The sequence below is a fragment of the Rana temporaria genome, chromosome 5 (genome assembly GCF_905171775.1).
Source record: "Rana temporaria chromosome 5, aRanTem1.1, whole genome shotgun sequence".
NCBI lineage: Eukaryota > Metazoa > Chordata > Amphibia > Anura > Ranidae > Rana > Rana temporaria.
The window spans coordinates 24229754-24248678 of record NC_053493.1 but is presented as its reverse complement, the minus strand read 5'-3'; the positions used below and the strand labels follow the sequence as shown (position 1 = coordinate 24248678).

Here is an 18925-nt window from a genome sequence, read left to right as displayed (position 1 = left end):
CTCTACAGCAGTGGTTCTCAACTCCTGTCCTCAGGGCCCACTAACAGGCCAGCTTTTAAGTATTACCTTGGGAAGATGCAGACTAGAATACAGCAATCACTGAGCAGCAAATGATATTACCTGTGATGTTTTTCTGTTATCTTGCAAACCTGGCCTGTTAGTGGGTCCAGAGGACACGAGTTAAGAACCCCTGCTCTATAGGTTATCAGTCCTGGAACCCAATGCAGAGTATACACAGAAACCTCCATAGGTTATCGGTCCCGGTACCCAATGAAGAGTATACACTGGAACCTCCATAGGTTATTTGTCCTGGAACCCATTAAAAGTATACACAGGACCTCTATAGGTTTTTCGGTCCTGGAAAGCAATGAAGAGTATACACTGGAACCTCCATAGGTTATAAGTCCTGGTTTGCAGTGCAGCGTATACACAGGAACCCCCATAGGTTATCAGTCCTGGAACCCAATAAAAAGTATACACAAGAACCTCTATAGGTTATCGGTTCTGGAACCTAATGAGGAGTGTACACTGGAACCTCCATAGCGTATCAGTCCTGGAACCCAATGCAGATTATACACAGAAACCTCCATAGGTTATCAGTCCTTGAACCCAATGCAATATGATACGCAGGAACCTCTATAGGTTATCGGTTCTGGAACCCAATGAAGAGTATACACTGGAACCTCCATAGGTTATCAGTCCTGGTATCCAATGCCGAGTACACATAGGAACCTCCATAGGTTATTAGTCCTGGTACCCAATGCCGAGTACGCATAGGAACCTCCATAGGTTATCGGTCCCGTTACCCAATGAAGAGTATACACTGGAACCTCCATAGGTTATCAGTCCTGGAACCCAATAAAAAGTATACACAGGAACCTCTATAGGTTTTCGGTCCTGGAAAGCATTGAAGAGTATACACTGGAACCTCCATAGGTTATAAGTCCTGGTTTGCAGTGCAGCGTATACACAGGAACCTTCATAGGTTATCGGTCCTGGAACCCAATGAGAAGTATACACAGGAACCTCCATAGGTTATTAGTCCTGGTACCCAGTGCAGAACATACACAGGAACCTCCGAAGGTTATCAGTCCTGGAACCCGGGGCATTGTAAATACAGAAATATCCAATATTATTGTGTTTCTTAAAAAATCGGACCCTGTAGATATGTATTGGCTTATTCAGTTAAACAAATCAAGAAGCAAATAACGAAATTGCAAACCATAGCAAAGCTCAGAAGCCATGCTGTACAGGTTAGGCTTCAGTAAAGTCAATTTTGATTGGCTGTTATTTCTTCACGCTGTTTGCACTCTTTATTATGACAATGGTCACCATCATCGTCATATGGGACACATTTCTAAAAAGACTTTATAAGACCATTAATTACCGCTAAACATTTATGTCACCAATGGGCCCCTGAGGTCTGCTATTCTAGGTCACCAGGCTGCTGGTAATCGCCCCCCGTCTCTATCACGCCATATCTGCAAATATTATTTTACAAATAGCGGCATTTACTTCCCTGTGTGTTCTCTTTTTCCTTTTTATTTCATATAAGAGAGCACTCCTGGAGATTGCCTGGGATTACTAGGAGAAGCCGGGCTCTCCTGTGATTTGTGTTATTTGAGGACAGATGTCGCCTGTCAATCAGTCTGCGCAGGCCGTCGGGGTAATTTCCATATTAATGAAGTGGGCGTGGACAAAACAAGAACAATGGGCATCTCATTATGTATATAAGATTTTATATAAGGCATAAAGGTTAGGCATTTCCTGCAAAACTCAATCTAAATCTTATGCACATCGGGAGCCATACGAGTGCAGGTGACCTTTCCATGTTATCCGGAGGGTGACTGGCCCTTTAAATTAGAAAGATTTTCCAGATGGTGGTAATTTTATAAGTAGGATTTCTAGAAAGTTCACCATTACATGGGAGAAATATGTAGGCTGCCTGTGAGGATTCCTCCTCGAAAATGCCAGAACAAATTAACCACTTCAGCTCTTCACTACAACCTCTTCAGAAAATTTACCCCCCCTTCATGACCAGGCCATTTTTTGCGATACGGCACTGCGTTACTCTAACTGACAGCCGCGCGACGCTGTACCCAAATAATATTTATGTCCTTTTTAACCATAAATAGATCTTTCTTTTGTTGGGATTTGATAACCACTGCAGTTTTTATTTTATAACAAAAAAACGAAAGAAAAAAAAAAGACGTATCCAATAATTACTTGAGCATGCAGAACACGGAAGTGTTGTGGCGTTCTGTCGGATCGTTTTGTGCATGCTAAAGTAATGCTCTGTCATTTCAACAAAATTGTGAGTACCCATTTGTCTTTTACCAATAAAAGCTGAATTTTTAAACGGTACTACTACACTATCTTGGGACCCCTTCCTTCTTTTTTCCTGTATATGGGATAAACACTGAGAGCACCACCAGGACCACAGCAGGACGTGCCAGAGTGCTGCACAGTGGCATACACTGTGAATGCTGCAAACCCCAAGAGGGGGCACAAATCTGGTGAGTGCGGTCCATACAGGAGCACAGATTGGAGCGGATCACTGTGTGAAGCATAGAACTAGACGTTCACAACAGCATGAAGCACTTTTTCTTTTCTTTTTTTTTATTCTCTGGCCCGGATTCAGAAACAATTTACACCGGCGTATCTATTGATACTGCGCGTAAATTCTAGCATGCGCCGCCGTATCTTCTTTCTGTATTCAGAAAGCAATATACGCCGAAATTTGGCTAAGATACGACTGACGTAAGTCTCTTACACCGTCGTATCTTAGTTGCATATTTATGCTGGCCGCTAGGTGGCGCTTCCGGAGATTTACGTGTAGAATATGCAAATTAGGTAGATACGCCGATTTACGAACGTAGTTGCGCCCGGCGTATCTATATGCGTCGTTTACGTAAGGCGTCGGACCGGCGTAAAGTTACCCCTGCTCTATGAGGCGTAGCCAATGTTAAGTATGGACGTCGGGACAGCGTAAATATTTCCGTTGTTTGCGTAAAATATTCGCGAATAGGGCTTTGCGTAAGTTACGTTCACGTCGAAAGCATTGACTATTTGCGACGTGATTTGGAGCATGCGCATTGGGATGCGCCGTTCGTAAAGAGCGTCAATTACGTGGGGTCATGATAGATTAACATACAACACGCCCACTACCAGCCAAATTTGAATTAGGCGGGCTTACGCCGACACATTTACACTACGCCGCCGTAACATAGGGCGCAAGTTCTTTCTGAATACGGAACTTACGCCCTAAGTTACGGCGGCGTAGTGTATCGCGATGGTGTACACACCATCGCATTGAAATCCGCGCCGAAATCCTCTGGCGATGACGTGTCGCGCCGTCGCCGCGATTATGACGCGGCGACGTGCGCGACGCTGTCATATAAGGAATTCCACGCATGCGTCGAATCATTACGACGCATGCGGGGGATCCCATCGGACGGATGGATCCGGTGAGTCTATACAGACCAGCGGATCCATCCGTTGGGATGGACTCCAGCAGATGGATTTGTTCTGCATGTCAGCGAATATTCGATCTGCTGGAATCCACTCCAGGGGAGAAATATCCGCGGAAACAGATCCGCTGGAGTGTACACACCATAGGATCTACCCGCTGAAACCCATTTGCTGGGATTTTTCAGCGGATGGATTCTATCGTGTGTACGGGGCCTTAGGCCCCGTACACACGAGAGGATCGATCCGCTGGAATTGATCCGCGGACCGGTTTCAGCGGATAGATCCCCTGGTGTGTACGATCCAGCGGATATTTTTCCGCAGATTTTTTATCCCGGGGATGGATTTCCAGCGGATCAAAATTTCTTAACATGCTAAGAAATCGATCCGCTGGAATCCAGTCCAACGGATTGATCCGCTGGTCTGTACAGACTCACCCGATCAATCCGTCCGAATCCATCCCTCGCATGCGTCGTAATGAGTCGACGCATGCGTGGAAGTCCTTATATCACAGCGTCGCGCACGTCGCCGCGTCATCATCGCGGCGACGGCGCGACACGTCACCGCGGAGGGAATTCCGCTGGGATTTTGATCTCATGGTTAGTACAACCATGAGATCAAAATCCGCCAGAGGATTTATCCGCGGAAACGGACCTCCGGACCGTTTCCGCTGATCGATCCTCTCGTGTGTACTAGGCATTAAAGTCCAATATAACGGGGAAAAATGACAAAAACAGTACTATTCCTTCTTTACCTTAAATCCATTCTTCCCCAGTTATTTCATCGCCCACCCTAATTAATCCATATATTCCATACTTTTTAATTCTTAAACTGATTCCCTCTTGAACTCCGTCTCTCTTCCTTTCCCATTTCTTTTCCCCCATTCCCTCTCCCCTTATCCCCTCCTCAAGACCCCCATCTTTTTCTAATTTTTATTTCTATTTAATTTATATATAATTATTGGCACTTAATTAATTTTTTCTTTGTCATTTCTCACACCTTTGGAGTGGATAGCACTAGCCTTTGTAGCACAAGGATTTTATTAAGGTGCACTATTTTTTTATATTATATATTTTTTTTGGATCACTTGGAACTGTGTTTTTTATCGCAGCTGCTCAAGCAATCCAATTCATCTATTCTCACTTAATCGCATTGCTATTTACACACACATTTTGGATATCACCAGCATTTTCCTTCACTTTCCGTACTAGGATTTCAAAATTAGGTTTTATTAAAATGCACCAATTTACCTGTATTTGATTATATGACACTGTGTTTTTCACTATTAAGTACAGGCGCCTGTAACACTATTTACCACATCAGCGCTGCACTTTAAAAGCTAGCGCCATTCCTACTTCCATCCTCTCTCAAGGGGTTAATTGTGTTCCCTAATGTGTGTTCTAACTGAAGGGGGAGGGGACTGATCTAGAGGAAATGACAGATCGTGGTTCCTAGCTATTAGGAACTTACAATCTGTATTTCCTCGGCTTAGACACACACTTCCCTGTTCTGCCTCTCATGCCCAGAGATTGCTCATGGCCAGCGGTCATCGCGACCGCCGTTCACGAGCATCGTCACTCCCGCGATGCAGCAGGCTTAAAGCGCCAGACGTACAGCTACGGCGGTTCTCCCAGTGGAACCAGCCTGCTGCCACAGTACAACTGCGGCAGCGGGTCTGCAAGCGGTTAAAAAAAAATTGTTTTACTAGTAATGGCAGCGATCAGCGATATTGCACCAGTCAGGACACTAACTGACACTTTTGACATTTTTTGGGGACCAGTGACACTAATACAATGATCAGTGCTAAAAATATGCACTGTCACTGTACTAATGACACTGACTGGGTTAACATAAGGGCCGATCAAAGGGTTAACTGTGTGCCTAGCCAGTGTTTGTGCACTGCATGGTTTTACTAGAGGAAGGCATTGATTGGTGCCTCTGCTTTGCAGGAACACAGGATCCATGCCTTGGCTACTGTCAGAACAGTGATCTGCCTTGTTTACATAGGCAGATCGCCGTTCTGGCTCTCCGCTCGCAGCCGTTCTGGTTCGCAGCAGTTGTGGATGTACAGTCTACATACCCCCTCCCTATCGAACCATGGCTAAAATTGCGTCGCAAAAAAAGATAACCTAACGCGTTCGGTGGCCAGTAACGCCTGCCGAATGTGACCCTTTCAAGCAAATAGGGCTACATAGCAATGGTACGGGCTCTTAGGGGGTTAAAATAGGTATTGAAGAGGTGACGCAACACCACACACCCTCTAAAAAGCAGTCCACCATAGATTGTTCTTCAGAGGGAGAATGAGCCCTAGGGTGTCTATAGACATTAGATCACAGTCTCCCTATTGGCTGGATTTATAGATGAACCATTGTTTATAAGAACATTCATAACAGGTATGATCGTCCAAAGTATCCGGGGAAAAAATCACCTTATATATCCACTTCAGCTCCAGTAGGTTTTACCCCTTCATTACTGGGCCATTTATTGCTATTTAGCACTGCACTACTGTAACTGGTAATTGCCCAGTCATGTGGGCCTGACCAGTCAATTGTTCTTGTTGCAAGTGCACCGATACGGCAACAATCACCTCAAGTAGGCCGTAGCATAAAGCCTCGTACACACGACCGGTTTTCCCGGCAGGAAAACTGCCAGGAGAGCATTTGGCCTTGTGTATGCTCCCTAGCAGTTTTCCCATCAGGAAAACAACCGGGAATCCCGATGGGAAAATAGAGAACCTGGCTCTCTATTTTCTCGTCTGGATTTCCGGCAGAGTGTTTCCTGCCGAGAAAACCAGTCATCTGTATGCTTACCTGTCCGAAGGTAAACCCGGGCATGCTCGATAAGCCTTCGACGCATGCGTGGTAGCATGCAAGGCATAGTGTACAAATATATAAGAGGTCCATACAGTGGACTTGGTGTTGAGTTATTCACTTTACGGTCAACACTGAGGACAAGGGGGCACTCTTTACGTCTAGAGGAAAAGAGATTTCATCTCCAAATACGGAAAGGTTTCTTCACAGTAAGAGCTGTGAAAATGTGGAACAGACTCCCTCCAGAGGTGGTTCTGGCCAGCTCAGTAGATTGCTTTCAGAAAGGCCTGGATACTTTCCTAAATGTACAGAATATAACTGAGTACTAAGATTTGTAGGTAAAGTTGATCCGGGGTAAATCCGATTGCCTCTCGGGGGATCAGGAAGGAATTTTTTTCCCCTGCTGTAGCAAATTGGATCATGCTCTGCTGGGGTTTTTTGCCTTCCTCTGGATCAACTGTGGGTATGGAGTTGGGTGTATGGGATTGTACTGTGTTTTGTATTTTGTTTGTTTATTATTTTATTTTTTTGTGGTTGGACTGGATGGACTTGTGTCTTTTTTCAACCTGACTAACTATGTAACTATGGGCCAGATTCAGGTACAATTGCCGCGGCGCAACGTACCCCGTTTACGTTACACCGCCGCAAGTTTTCAGTCTAAGTGCCCGATCCTCAAAGCACTTACCTGTAAACTTGCGGCGGTGTATCGTAAACACGTCCGGCGCAAGCCCGCCCAATTCAAATGGGGCGGGTATCATTTAAATTAGGCGCGCTCTCGCGCCGGACGTACTGCGCATGCTCCGTTCGCAATTTTCCCGACGTGCTTTGCGCGAAATTACGGCGGCACAACGTGTTTGTGAATCGCGACGTGCGTAACGTACTTACGCCGGGATAAAAAAAATTCAAAAGCGACGCGGGAACGACGGGCATACTTTAACATGGTGGAGTAATTTTACACCATGTTAATAGCAGCCCTAACTTTGCGACGGGAAACTAAGACTTGCGCCGACGTAACGACGGGAAAAACCTTTGTGGATCGCCGTAACTGCTAATTTGCATACCCGACGCTGGAATACGACGCAAACTCCACCCAGCGGCGGCCGAGGTACTGCATCCTAAGATCCGACGGTGTAAGTCAATTACACCTGTCGGATCTTAGGGGTATCTATGCGGAACCTGATTCTATGAATCAGTCGCATAGATAGAACAACAGATACGACGGTGTATCAGGAGATACGCCGTCGTATCTGTTCTGTGAATCTGGCCCTACGTAACTATGTGTAGGGTGTAGCAAGATGGCGGCGACGGCATTGAATGTGACGGGCGCCGGTTCGTCGTAGTTAATGACGTCACTGCGTTCTTGCCGTGTCTACAGGGCTTTAGCAGTAGCCTTCACTGAAAACACCTAAACTCCATCATTTGAAGGGGAGTCCACAAGCTTTTTGCTATAAAGTTCATTTCTTGACTTCCATTGAGCTTCAAAATGTATCCCATTTATTCTTTGCCTCTCTGCATTTCCCATGTACTGCAGGAAAACTAATACAAATGGTCAAGATAATTGCCTTTGCATAGCAATATTGCATGTTCCTCTCTACTCCCAGTAACACAAAAGATAGGATATAAAAGTAAGAAAGTACACACAAAAGAATACCGCCGACCTGGGGAGGAGGCGCTGTTACAGCGGATTCTAGACAATCACATTAGTTCTATTTCCTAGATCAGTGCAAATAAACTTAGTGCATCATTTGGTGCTTTTGGGCTGCAAGGTCACCGTGTAACAAGGAGCAGTCAATGAGAACTTAATATGAAAAGTCTGAAATTACACTTAAATGACATCTTTATACAGAGATAATGGAAAGCACTTATTGTAATACGAGATATCCTGCTTGATATTAAATTACTAGCGTGGCAATTTGTATCAGTATATGATAGTCTGCTTAATAGAAAGTATTTCTTGTAAAAGGTATTTTTTTTTTTTTTTGCAATGACAAATTAGAAAAGATATTTTAAAGCCGAACTCCAGGTATAATCTTTATTGTCTAGCACAATGTACATGCGCATATCTCATAGCTGAGGGACCGCTGTGGAAGGTGACAATCTTAGTAGTAGCCACTACCACAGTGGTCGCCATGATCTCCCGGGTTCCATGCCGAGCAGCTTCCCTAATGCATAGTGAACACAGGGGGGCACTTGCTCAGCACCAATGCCTTTCACATAGTGCCTTGTTTTTTTTGTTTTATGAATACAAGCCATTCTCTGATTGGACAAAGTGGAGAGGCAGGTGGTGATGTTGCGATCTTTAAAATTATATTTAGCTAGTCTCTAAATGCTCTAATGAGAAATGCAGAAGCTACAGAAGTGTAAACTCAGTTACATTCCTGTCTGGATGTGGCAGCGAGTGATACAGATAAAGGTAAGAATTACAGCAGCACATTCTGGGCCAGATCCACGAAAGAATTACGCGGCGTATCTCTTGATACGCCGCGTAATTTCAAATTTTGCGCGTCGTATCTTTGTTTTGTATCTACAAAACAAGATACGACGGCATCTCGGATTGATCCGACAGGCGTACGTCTTAGTACGCCGTGGGATCTTAGGTGCAATTTTTTGGCGGCCGCTAGGTGGCGCTTCCGTCGAATTCCGCGTTGAGTATGCAAATTAGCTTTACGGCGATCCACGAACGTACGTTCGGCCGGCGCATTTTTTATGTCGTTTGCGTTTGGGTTTTTCCGGCGTATAGTTACCCCTGCTATTATGAGGCGTACTCAAATGTTAAGTATGGCCGTCGTTCCCGCCTCGCATTTAGAATTTTTTACGTAGTTTGCGTAAGTCGTTCGCGAATAGGGATTTGCGTGGAATGACGTCACCGTCTTAGAACATTGGCTTGTTCCGGTTTCATTTCGAGCATGCGCACTGGGATACCCCCACGGACGGCGCATGCGCCGTTCAAAAAAAACTTTGTTTACGTCGGGTCACGATGTATTTACATAAAACACGCCCCCATTACACCCATTTGAATCCCGCGCCCTTACGCCGCCAAAGATACACTACGCCGCCGTAACTTACGGCGCAAATTCTTTGAGTATTAGAAAAAAAAAAGTTACGGCGGCGTAGTGTATCTTCGATACACTGCGCCCGGCGGAAAGATGCGCGGAGGTACGTGGATCTGGCCCTCTGTGTTTCTGTTAAAAAAGAAGAGTGGTCCAAAATTTGAGTAGAGACCAGGTGTAAGAAACTCATTGATGGTTACAGGAAGCCATTGATTTCAGTCTTTTTGTCCAAGGGGTCTGCTATCAAATATTAAATTGAGGGTGCAAATAATTTTGGCCAGTCCATTTTTGGTGTTTTGCGTGGAATGTGTTCTCCACTTTTTGATGTCATACCAATACAAACAAAATAAATAAACAGGGGAATGCCTAAACCAGGGGCAGACTGACAACTCATGGGGCCCCCAGGCAATAGGAGATTATGGGGCTCCCGGGCAATAGTAGATTATGGGGCCCCCGGGCAATAGTAGATTATGGGGCCCCCGGGCAATAGTAGATTATGGGGCCCCCGGGCAATAGGAGATTATGGGGCCCCCGGGCAATAGGAGATTATGGGGCCCCCGGGCAATAGGAGATTATGGGGCTCCCGGGCAATAGTAGATTATGGGGCCCCCGGGCAATAGGAGATTATGGGGCCCCCGGGTAATAGGAGATTATAGGTCCCCGGGCAATAGATTATGGGGCCACACAGTATACACACACACATACAGTATACATACACAGTCTACACACACAGACACACAATATACACACACAGTATACACATACACACACTGAAAAGGTACTGGAGAGGCGGGGCAGCTATAATCTTGTCATTTAAAAAATATATATATTTTTACATACTGTCCCTGGTTTTACTGAGGCTGGCAACCCTGATGGGGCCCCCTAGTGGCATTTGGGCAGTGCCCGAGTGCCCGAATGGTCAGTCTGCCCCTGGCCTAAACATTTGTAATTGCAACAATTTTCTGGGCGAAGCATTATCTGACAGAAATGCAGGGGTGCCAATATTTTTGGCCATGACTGTATATAATAAGCAGATCTGAACACTAAAAGAACAGGAGGCCTGTGTTAATCCAGGGCTATAAATTGTTTCTACACCCCCCCAGGAAAATACATGAAACAGAAGTATTGTTGTCTATATATCGTTAAGAATTGCATCTCTGGCAATGAACAGATTTTTGCATTGCTCTTGCCTCTTATCTGACTTCACGTATACAATCTGCTGATCTGAAGAACAAAACAGGAGGCCTGTGTTTTTTCCATGGCTATAAATTGTTTATAGACCTTCAGGAAAAATCCAAGAAACAGGAAAACATTGTTCATTTATTGCAGTGTATTGCAGTTCCTGCACAGATTTATGCATTGCTCTTGCCTTTTATCTGACTTCATGTCTATAATCAGCTGATCTAAAGAACAAAACAACAGGAGTCCTAGATATATTCCATGGCTATAAATTGTTTTTAGACCTACAGGAAAATCCTTGAAACTGAAGAACGATTGTCCATATTCATTGCCATGTATTGCAGCTTCAGCAATTAAACAGATTTTTGCATTGCTCTTGCCTTTTATCTGACTTCATGTATACAATCAACTTATCTGATGAACAGGAGGCCTGTGTTTATTCCATGGCTATAAGTTGTTTCTACACCCCCCCCCCCCCCCAGAAAAATCCATGAAACAGAAAAATGATCGTCTATTTATTGCAGTGTATTGCAGCTCCAGCAACAAAACAGATTTTTGCATTGCTCTTGCCTTTTTTCTGACTTCACGTATACAATTAGCTGATCTGAAGAACAAAACAGGGTGCCTGTGTTTTTCCCATGGCTTTAAATTGTTTTTAGACCTTCAGGAAAAATCCAAGAAACAGGAAAATATTGTTCATTTATTGTGGTGTTTTGAAGTTCCTGCAGTGAAACAGGTTTCTGCATTTCTCTTGCCTTTTATCTGACTTTATGTCTATAATCATCTGATCTGAGGAACAAAACAACAGGAATCCTAGGTTTATTCCATGGCTATAAATTGTTTCTAGACCCCCAGGAAAATCCATGAAAAAGAAGAATGATCGTCCATTTATTGTGGTGTTTTGCAGCTCCAGCAATGAAACAGATCATTGCATTGCTCTTGCCTTTTATATGACTTCAGGTCTATAATCAGCTGATCTGAAGAAATAAACACCAGGACGCCCGTGTTTCCCAACACTATAAATTGTTTTTAGACCCCCAGGAACACCTTTTAAACAAGAGAACGATCGTCCATTTATTGCGAAGAATTACATCTCCTGCAATGAACACATTGTTTTGCATTGCTCTTGCCTTTTATCTGCCTCCACGTATATATTCAGCTGATTTGAAGAATAAAACAACATGAGGCCTGTGTTTATTCCATGGCTATAAATTGTTTTCTGAACCCCCAGGAAAATCCATATAACAGAAGAATGATCGTCTATTTATTGCGAAGAATCCGTGGGGGATTTTATTACACGCGGTCTCGCAATCCATTCCGTGCCAACGCCAATGGCTCATTTCATTCCGTGTAATTCATTTTAATAGAACAATTTGAGGGAACAATTCTCCCAGCTTGTTCCGGTGAAATATGACACAGCATCTTTTAGGAACCATCCACTTTAAGTACCATCATATGGAAACCGCACAGTAATATTTAGTGACTACATCTCAGCACGGTTGCTTAATACAGTTTAAAATCTCTATTAACATAATTCAAGCAGAGATTATCATAAAGCCTTTTAATCCACCGTTGCCTAGAAATCAATATAGAACAGCTTAATCTCATGAAACACATCTTTACAAGCAAAAATGGATGTCGCAGTTACACTTGAAAAGGTATACATACAATATACACTATGGGCTAGATTCACGTAGGGGGACGCAAGTTTGTGCGGGTGTAGCGTATCCTATTTACGCTACGCCTCCGCAACTTAGACGGGCAAGTGCAGTATTCACAAAGCACTTGCTCCGTAAGTTGCGGCGGCGTAGCGTAAATCTGCCGGCGTAAGCACGCCAAATTCAAATTGTCAAGAGGTGGGCGTGTTTTATGTAAATAAAACATGACCCCACGTAAATTACGTTTCTCACAAACGGGGCATGCGCCGACAGTGAATGTATCCCAGTGCGCATGCTCCTAATCACGTCGCAAATAGTCAATGCTTTCGACGTGAACGTAATTTACGTAATGCCCTATTCGCGAACGACTTACGCAAACGACGTAAAATTTTTAAATTTCGGAGCGGGAACGATGTCCATACTTAACATTGGCTATGCCTCATATAGCAGGAGTAACGTTATGCCGGAAAAAGCCTTACGCAAACGACGTAAAAAAATCCGCCGGGCACACGTACGTTTCTGAATCGGCGTATCCAGCTCATTTGCATATTCTAAGCTGAAATCTACGGCAGCGCCACCTAGCGGCCAGCGTAAATATGCACCCTAAGATATGACGGTGTAAGAGACTTACGCCAGTCGGATCTTAGCCTAATTTCGGCGTATCTTGCTTTCTGAATACAGAAAGAAGATACGCTGGCGCAGATTTGAATTTACGCGGCGTATCAATAGATACGCCGGCGTAAATTCTTTCTGAATCTAGCCCTATATTGGCAAAAGTATTGAAAAAGTATTGAACTTTAATGGCTTACCAGTCTTAGTCCGTAGGGTTTAATATTGAGTTGGCCCTCCCTTTGCAGCTATAACAGCTTCACCTCTTCTGGGAAGGCCGTCCACAAGGTTTAGGAGTGTGTCTATGGGAATGTTTGACCATTCTTCCAGGCACTGATGGACAAGAAGGGCCTGGCTCGCAGTCTCTGCTCTAATTCATCCCAAAGGCGTTCTATCGGGTTGAGGTCAGGACTCTGTGCGGGCCAGTCAAGTTCCTCCAAACACGCTCATCAATGTCTTCATGAACCTTTATGGTTCACCAAAAATGAGACTCAAATCTGCCTACCAGATAAATATAACTCCTTAATTGCTTGCCGACCGTGTCCTGCACATATATGTCGGCAGAACGTCACGGCTGCACAAAGTAACGATGTCCGCCGGTGTCCCGCGATCGGGTCACAGGGCTGCAGAATGGGGAGAGGCCAGTGTGAACAAGGAATCTCCCCGTTCTGCCTAGTGACAGGACTCTGATCGCCTGCTCCCTCTCATCAGGAGCAGCGATCAGTATTGTGTCACAGTAAGCCCCGCCCACACACAGGTAGAATCACTCCCTAGGACACACTTAACCCCTTCCCTGCCCCCTAGTGTTAACCCCTTCCCTGCCAGTCACATTTATACAGTAATCAGTGCATATTTGTCACATTTATACAGTAATCAGTGCATTTTTATAGCACTGATCGCTGTATAAATGTGAATGGCCCCAAAATAGCATCAAAAGTGTCTGATGTGCCCCTCATAATGTCGCAGTCACAATAAAAAGCGCTGATTGCCGCAATTACTTATTAAAAATTGTTAATAAATTGTTAATAAAAATGCCATAAAACTACCCCCTATATTGTAGACGCTATAACTTTTGCGCAAAGCAATCAATAAACGCTTATTGCGTTTTTTGTTTTAATACCAAGAATATGTAGAAGAATACGTATCGGCCTAAACTGAGGGAAAACACGTTTTTTATATATTTTTGGGGGAAATTTATTATAGCAAAAAGTAAAAAATATTGGCCCAGATTCTTGTCCACTGGGCGTATCTCTGCGGCGGCGTAACGTATCCGATTTACGTTGCGCCGCCCAAAGTTTTCAGGCAAGTGTTTTATTCACAAAGCACTTGCCTGCAAAGTTGCGGCGGCGTAGCGTAAATCACCCGGCGGAATTCAAATTCGGCGGGTAGGGGGCATGTATCATTTAATTGAAGCGCGTCCCCGCGCCGAACGAACTGCACATGCGCCGTCCGTAAAATATCCCAGTGTGCATTGCTCCAAATGACGTCGCAAGGACGTCATTGGTTTCGACGTGAACGTAAATGACGTCCAACCCCATTCACGGACGACTTACACAAACAACGTAACTTTTAAAAATTTTGACGCGGGAACGACGGCCATACTTAACATTGGCTGCGCCTTATATAGCAGGGGCAACTTTACGCCGGGAAAAGCCTAACGTAAACGTCGTAACTTTACTGCGTCGGCCGCGCGTACGTTCGGGAATTTGCGTATCTAGCTAATTTGCATACTTGACGCGGAAATCGACGGAAGCGCCACCTAGCGGGCAAAAAAAAATTGCAGTTTAGATCCGACGGTGTAAGAGACTTACGCCTGTCGGATCTAATGGATATCTATGCGTAACTGATTCTAAGAATCAGTCGCATAGATACGATGGCCCAGATTAGGACTTACGATGGCGTACATGGCGCTGCGCCGGCGTAAGTCCTTTGAGAATCTGGGCCATTGCTTTTTTTTCAAAATTGTCGCTCTATTTTTGTTTACAGAGCAAAATATAAAAAACCCGCAGAGGTGATCAAATACCACCAAAAGAAAGCTCTATTTGTGGGAAAAAGAGGACGGCAATTTTGTTTGGGAGCTAAGTCGCACGACCACGCAATTGTCAGTTAAAGCGACGCAGTGCCGAATCGCAAAAAGCGGCCCGGTCATTTGGCAGCCAAATCTTCCGGTCCTGAAGTGGTTAATTTTAGGAGCCATAACTCACTTAGAAAATACAGTCGGCACAATCAGCCTCCCAGTGTCTCCCTCTATACAACAGGTCCCTTTTCCAGGAATTACTGGCACAGGGCTCACCTCTGGGCGCGTGCCGGTATATGCCAATAGAAAGAGAACCAAAGCTTCCACATAGTGTGAAAACTTCTATATATTTATTTAAAACCCCCAAAAACTGCACTTCCAAGCAAGAACTATAAACAGTGTTGTGTAAAATACCAAATCACATATAAAGCTCCGCACTTTAGATATACGTGATGACGTCACAACAGGCTCCGCCCTATGTGTTTTGTCACAAACGCCGTCTTCTGGGGCACGATTACTAGTTTGGTTGGAAGAATATTTATATATACAGTAATACCTTGGATTATGAGCATAATTCGTTCCAGAAGAATGCTTGTAATCCAAAGCACTCGTATATCAAAGAGAGTTTCCCCATAAGAAATAGGAAATAATGGAAACTCAGATAATCCGTTCCACAGCCACTGCTTGTCTATGCAGTACTGCATGTGGCTAGGAGGTGCGGGGGCTCCGGAGACACTCTGAGACATTTGGAGGCGCTCGGAGACACTCAAAGACACACGGGAATGGAGTGTTCCTGAGTGTTTTCGAGTGTGTCCAAGCGTCTCTGAGTGTCACTGGTGCCCCTTCACCTCTGGCCAAATGAGGTACTGCACCCCAGCAGCTTGAATCCTGCTCGTCTTGCAAGACAACAAGGTGAGTCAGGATTTAACCACTTGGGATCCGCGCTATGGACGAAAGACGTCCACAGCGCGGCTCTCAAGTGCCGAGTGGACGTCTTTGGACGTCCTCTTGTTGACAATCCCCGTGCGCGCCGCTGGGGGCGCGCAGCGGGGAAACAATGTGCCCGGCGCATCGCTGGGGAGCAGATGCGTGTGCCTGACGGCCACGATGTCCGCCGGGTACACGCGATCGGCGGTGACAGCAGGGACGTGGAGCTCTGTGTGTAAACACAGAGCTCCACGTCCTGTCAGGGAGAGAGGAGACCGATCAGGGAGAGAGGTGACCGACAGCATCGATCACCTCCCCCAGTCACCCCCTCCCCCCACACAGTTAGAACTAACCCAGGATACACATTTAACCCCTTCCTCACCCCCTAGTGTTAACCCCTTCACTGCCAGTCACAGTAATTAGTGCATTTTTTTTTTTTAAAAATTGGTATATTTTTATAACAAAAAGTAAAAAATATTGTGTTTTTTTTCAAAATTTTCTGTCCTTTTATGTTTATAGCGCAAAAAATAAAAATTGCAGAGATGATCAAATACCACCAAAAGAAAGCTCTATTTGTGGGAAAAAAATGATAAAAATATAATATGGGTACAGTGTTGTATAACTGCGCAATTGTCATTCAAAATGCGTCAGCGCTGAAAACTGAAAATTGGTCTGGGCAGGAAGGGGGTTTAAGTGCCCAGTAATGAAGTGGTTAAAAAAGAAAAAAATTGCTTGTATTGCGAAACGCTCGATAACCGTGTTACTCGCAGTCCGTGGAACCTTGGATTGCGAGTAACGCGGTTAATGAGTGTTTTGCAATGTTTTTCTAAAAATCCTGACTCCGTTTGCGAGTGTTGCCTCGCAAAACAAGCAGGATACGGGCCAAAGTGGTGTGCAGTACCGCATTTGGCCTGAGGTGGGGGGCGCCAGAGCCAAACGGCTTGAGAACTGAGTCTTTCCCAGGTTTGCCGAGGTCACCCGAACTGTCCTCTGGCCTTTCCGGCCGTTTCCGAGGCTCTCCGGCACCCCCTCTGGCCGCATGCAGTATTGCATGCCATTGAAGTCAACACGGAACACATTATATTTGTTTCCATTGACTTCAATGGGAGAACTCGCTTTGATATGCGAGTACATTGGATTACGAGCATTCTCCTGGAACAGATTATGCTCGTAATCTGAGGTTCCACTGTACAAGGAAATAAGAACAACACCACATTAAGGCCACTAGATGGAGCTGATGATCATATTAACTAAATAATTATTTACTGTGATTGTCAGCTCCATCTAGAGGCCATAACACAGCATTTTCCTGATTGACACTATCAAGAACATTCAACCATAATGCTGGGCATCCTCCAGCCAGGAGGTGGTTGGTTCTGTCTGACTTGCTGTAGCTTCTAACGCACATTGTGAGAAGCTCTCAGTGTGCAGTGAAATTCCAGTACAGGAGAGGAGACTGTAAAACTGCGCAAGACTGTAAGGAAGGAAGGAAGAAGGTCGGCTTAAAAAACGGAGGATGCCGTCACAAAGTGAACAATCAAGGTTGGGTTTTGGACCAACATAATCCATTGTTCCCCTGAGTGTTTCTCCCATGGTTGTGTCCTGGACCAATAGACATGGAATTGTGAGCGGACCTTCTGGAGAGGCTTGTTGGAATCTGTAGATCTCTCTCAACTCGAAGGTTTTAAATTGATTTAAAAATATATGACATTGAGAAGACACTTACCTGTTATTTCAAATGAGATGGACAGGTACGGCGCCTCGCTTGATTTCGATGTGCTGTGCGAATGGCTGTCTGAAATATAAGTTCACATGAGACGGAAAAATAATTACAAGGTTTGCAATCGACTTATTTTAAGAGAAGAAAACCACACTGGTCAAATGTCAAAGATTTGTTATTTTATTTTCATATTTGCACCACATTTATAGTCTGGCCTCAGTTACTTTTCTCTCTTCCTTTATTCTTCTCTCGCTGTTTCCTTTTTATTGGTCATAGGCAGGGTTTTTTTTCTCAGAGAATAGGTGCAGAAACTCTCTACTTCTGAGTCACCGAGCACCATTCTTTGGTTCCACCCCCTACCCACCTCGGAACATCATTCTTTGGTTCCACTCCCTACCCCCCTCCAAGCACCATTCCTTGGTTCCACCCCCTACCCACCTCCGAGCACCATTCTTTGGTTCCACTCCCTACCCACCTCTGAGCATCATTCTTTGGTTCCACCCCCTACCCACCTCCGAGAACCATTCCTTGGTTCCACCCTCTACCCACCTCTGAGCACTATTCTTTGGTTTCACTCCCTACCCACCTCCGAGCACCATTCTTTGGTTCCACCACCTACCCACCTCGGAGCATCATTCTTTGGTTCCACTCCCTACCCCCCTCTGAGCGCCATTCCTTGGTTCCACCCCCTACCCACCTCCGAGAACCATTCCTTGGTTCCACCCCCTACCCACCTCTGAGCACCATTCCTTGGTTCCACAGCCTACCGACCTCCGAGCACCATTCTTTGGATCCACTTCATTCCCACCTCCGAGCATCATTCTTTGTTTCCACTCCCTACCCCCATCTGAGCACCATTCCTTGGTTCCACCCCCTACCCACCTCAGAGCACCATTCTTTGGTTCCACACCCTACCCCCATCTGAGCACTATTCCTTGGTTCCACCCCCTATCCACCTCAGAGCACCTATCTTTGCTTCCACTCCCTACCCACCTCCAAGCATCATTCCTTGGTTCCACCCCCTTCCCACCTCCGAGCACCATTCTTTGGTTCCACTCCCTACCCACCCCTGAGCACCATTCTTTGGTTCCACTCCCTACCCACCTCTGAGCACCATTCTTTGGTTTCACTCCCTACCCACCTCCGAGCACCATTCTTTGGTTCCACCACCTACCCACCTCGGAGCATCATTATTTGGTTCCACTCCCTACCCCCCTCCGAGCACCATTCCTTGGTTCCACCCCCTACCCACCTCCGAGAACCATTCCTTGGTTCCACCCCCTACCCACCTCTGAGCACCATTCCTTGGTTCCACAGCCTACCCACCTCTGAGCACCATTCTTTGGTTCCACTTCATTCCCACCTCCGAGCACCATTCTTTGGTTCCAATCCCTACCCCTCTCCGAGCACTATTCCTTGGTTCCACCCCCTATCCACCTCAGAGCACCTATCTTTGCTTCCACTCCCTACCCCCCTCCGAGCACCAT

The 18925-nt window shown here is 45.4% G+C and overlaps 1 protein-coding gene across 1 annotated transcript in view; it reads right to left on the bottom strand.

Annotated features, from left to right (window-relative positions):
* Positions 1-18925, bottom strand: part of THSD7A (thrombospondin type 1 domain containing 7A) — a 395672-nt gene that overhangs the window by 147678 nt on the left and 229069 nt on the right. The window contains exon 5 of the mRNA XM_040352268.1: positions 17445-17513. Coding sequence (XP_040208202.1) covers positions 17445-17513 — 69 coding nt within the window. The remainder of the gene's footprint in view (positions 1-17444; positions 17514-18925) is intronic.